Source organism: Berghia stephanieae, chromosome 5 (genome assembly GCF_034508935.2).
Source record: "Berghia stephanieae isolate SIO BIC M18660-M18661 chromosome 5, UCSD_Bste_1.3, whole genome shotgun sequence".
NCBI classification, from domain to species: Eukaryota; Metazoa; Mollusca; class Gastropoda; order Nudibranchia; family Aeolidiidae; genus Berghia; species Berghia stephanieae.
Window position 1 is genome coordinate 53,999,830 of NC_088364.1, and position 2,500 is coordinate 54,002,329.

The 2,500-nt window shown below is 32.4% G+C and overlaps 1 protein-coding gene across 1 annotated transcript in view; it reads left to right on the forward strand.

The window, feature by feature from the left end:
* LOC144973202 (prostate stem cell antigen-like) overlaps positions 1–2,500 on the forward strand; it is a 6,175-nt gene that overhangs the window by 2,650 nt on the left and 1,025 nt on the right. Inside the window, exons 2-5 of the mRNA XM_078915359.1 lie at positions 224–334; positions 737–864; positions 1,544–1,608; positions 2,196–2,500. The exon at positions 2,196–2,500 is cut by the window's right edge and continues 1,025 nt beyond it. Coding sequence (XP_078771485.1) covers positions 277–334; positions 737–864; positions 1,544–1,608; positions 2,196–2,388 — 444 coding nt within the window. The 5' untranslated portion in view covers positions 224–276 and the 3' untranslated portion in view covers positions 2,389–2,500. The remainder of the gene's footprint in view (positions 1–223; positions 335–736; positions 865–1,543; positions 1,609–2,195) is intronic.

Genomic DNA, 2,500 nt, shown 5'->3' on the forward strand with positions numbered 1-2,500 from the left:
CTCATAAGAATAGAAAAGAATAGCGGTAACGTTTATTTATTTAGTTATTTAAACCCCAAATCAGTAAGTTTACATATTTGCTACTTTGTAATTCATGAATGAATTTATTAATTTAATATTAAATTGCATACATATTTTTTTAAATTTACGAATTTACAAACTTAGATAAATCTTGTTTTAAATTTAATTCCAACCACTACGTCCACCACCGCCAACAACCAAGCCCAACCAGATATAGATTGACTGATTGTCTTGAAGTCAACAGACACGACCAAGATGGTGACATGTCGAATTTTGACCGTAATCCTAATCATTTCCTTTACTGGTTTTCGAGGTTTGTGTTTTGAATTAGGAATAAGAGTGCTTTCATTTGTATTAGAGATAATATTTATTCAGATTTCTTTAATAAAAAAGCAATATCATAGAAAAGCAGAGAATGATTTTTATAACAACTAGTCTGCGACAGATTACATTTATTGTGATAATTAAAAGATAATTCTCCATATAGAAAAAAAGCTGCGAAATCGGATGAAACCGAAAACGGAAAGCTTTAAGTCAATTCACAGCGCAAATAGAGTCAGACACATGTAGATCAGAGGCCGACTGTCATACCACATGACCACGAAGCCCTAATAAAATTTCAATTACGATTACGTAATATGATTGTCTAAAAGAAAACAAACAAAAACATGTCACACCTTTCATATTTTAAACATTTTTTTCGTTTGCATTCCAGAAAGTACAGGCCTGTCTTGCTATGAATGCTCGGACACTTTTAAGAGAATCTGGGAACCAAAGGACTGTCAGACAAATGTGACTGATGTTCCTGTCAGACAATGCAACTCTCAGCAAAACTACTGTCTGGTAATATCTTATTAACGAAAGAGTGAAAATGGAGAGGCTTCGTTTAGGAACAATACAGACAATGGACGTTTCGGTTACTGCAACCACCAATGAGTACATACGATACAAGTTATTTTGCATTTTATTTTATTTGTTTTCCAGGTTAATTTATGTATTGTTGTGCTGACGAAGGGTTTGTACCCGAAACGTCCATTGTCTGTATTGTTCCCATACGAAGTCTCTCCATTTTCACTCTTTCGTTAGTATTTTCACGATCACAGGCTTCAGGCAGCCCCTACCGTAATATCTTATTACAAACAGAGCTGTCCGTTTAATAAACGGGATCATAAATCAATCAATCCAAAAGTTGTGATTCAAATGTTGAATAAAATTTGAAATCAATTTCGATTGTCTTAGTAGACAATGCATTTTTATAAGCAATAAGTTACCATTTCACGCGACTAATAAATTTGGAATGGAAATTGGGTTTCATATTTTTAAAACATGTCTTGTTCTGTTTATAAATTAATCATTGACCAGACGAGATCCGTTGAAATTTTATTCATGAATTGAGTGTGAATTTAATATGTAGATAGCTGTTGCCAAGAAGTTAGAGTTTGATGCTTTCCCCGGTGCTTTAAAGGAACCCTTTTAAAATAATATTAAAACCGTTTATGCTCAATTGTCTTTTCTCCACCAGGTTAGAAAAGTGACGGTGAAAGGCATTGTGACCGAAATCACACGAGATTGCACAGAAGACTGTAGGTAATATTAGCTTTATAATTACTATGGTGATGATGATAATAATAGCAATGATACTACTACTCCTACTACTACTACTACTACTACTACTACTCCTACTACTACTACTACTACTACTACTACTACTACTACTACTACTACTACTACTACTACTACTACTACTACTACTACTACTACTACTACTACTACTACTACTACTACTACTACTACTACTACTACTACTACTACTACTACTACTACTATTATTATTATTATTATTATCAATAATAATAATAATAATAATAATAATAATAATAATAATAATAATAATAATAATAATAATAATAATATTAATAATAAAAATAATAATAATGATGATGATGATGATGATGATGATGATGATGATGATGATGATGGTGCTGTTATCAATATGATTGTATCATCTCTTCTTATAATGTTTAAAGCGCATTATCGTCTATCGTTTCGCATGCGCTCATCATAAAAATCTGAAATATTAAATGGATTCCATTCTAGTTTTCAATAAATCTACAGTTCTCCTCATCACTTATTTAACTTTTCATATCTTTTATCCTCTCCCCGATCTCTAACAGCTACGGATGTGAGGCTACCAGTTTTGGCATTACTAGAATGACTTGTGTATCTTGTTGTAACGAAGACAAATGCAATAATGGAAGCACCGGAAACCGGATAGCGCCATATTTGAGCTCCAGTCATTTGTTTATTTCAGCCGGTGTCCAAATTTTATATCGGTCAATTTGGATATTGTCGTGGTCAAGACATTGAAAGACTATACTTTGTGTTATCATGACGTCAGTGTTAAAATAAAAGTATCATCATGCTCCTGACATGATATTCACCAACTACTTGAGGCTTTTTTTATAAGCCAGAATATAAA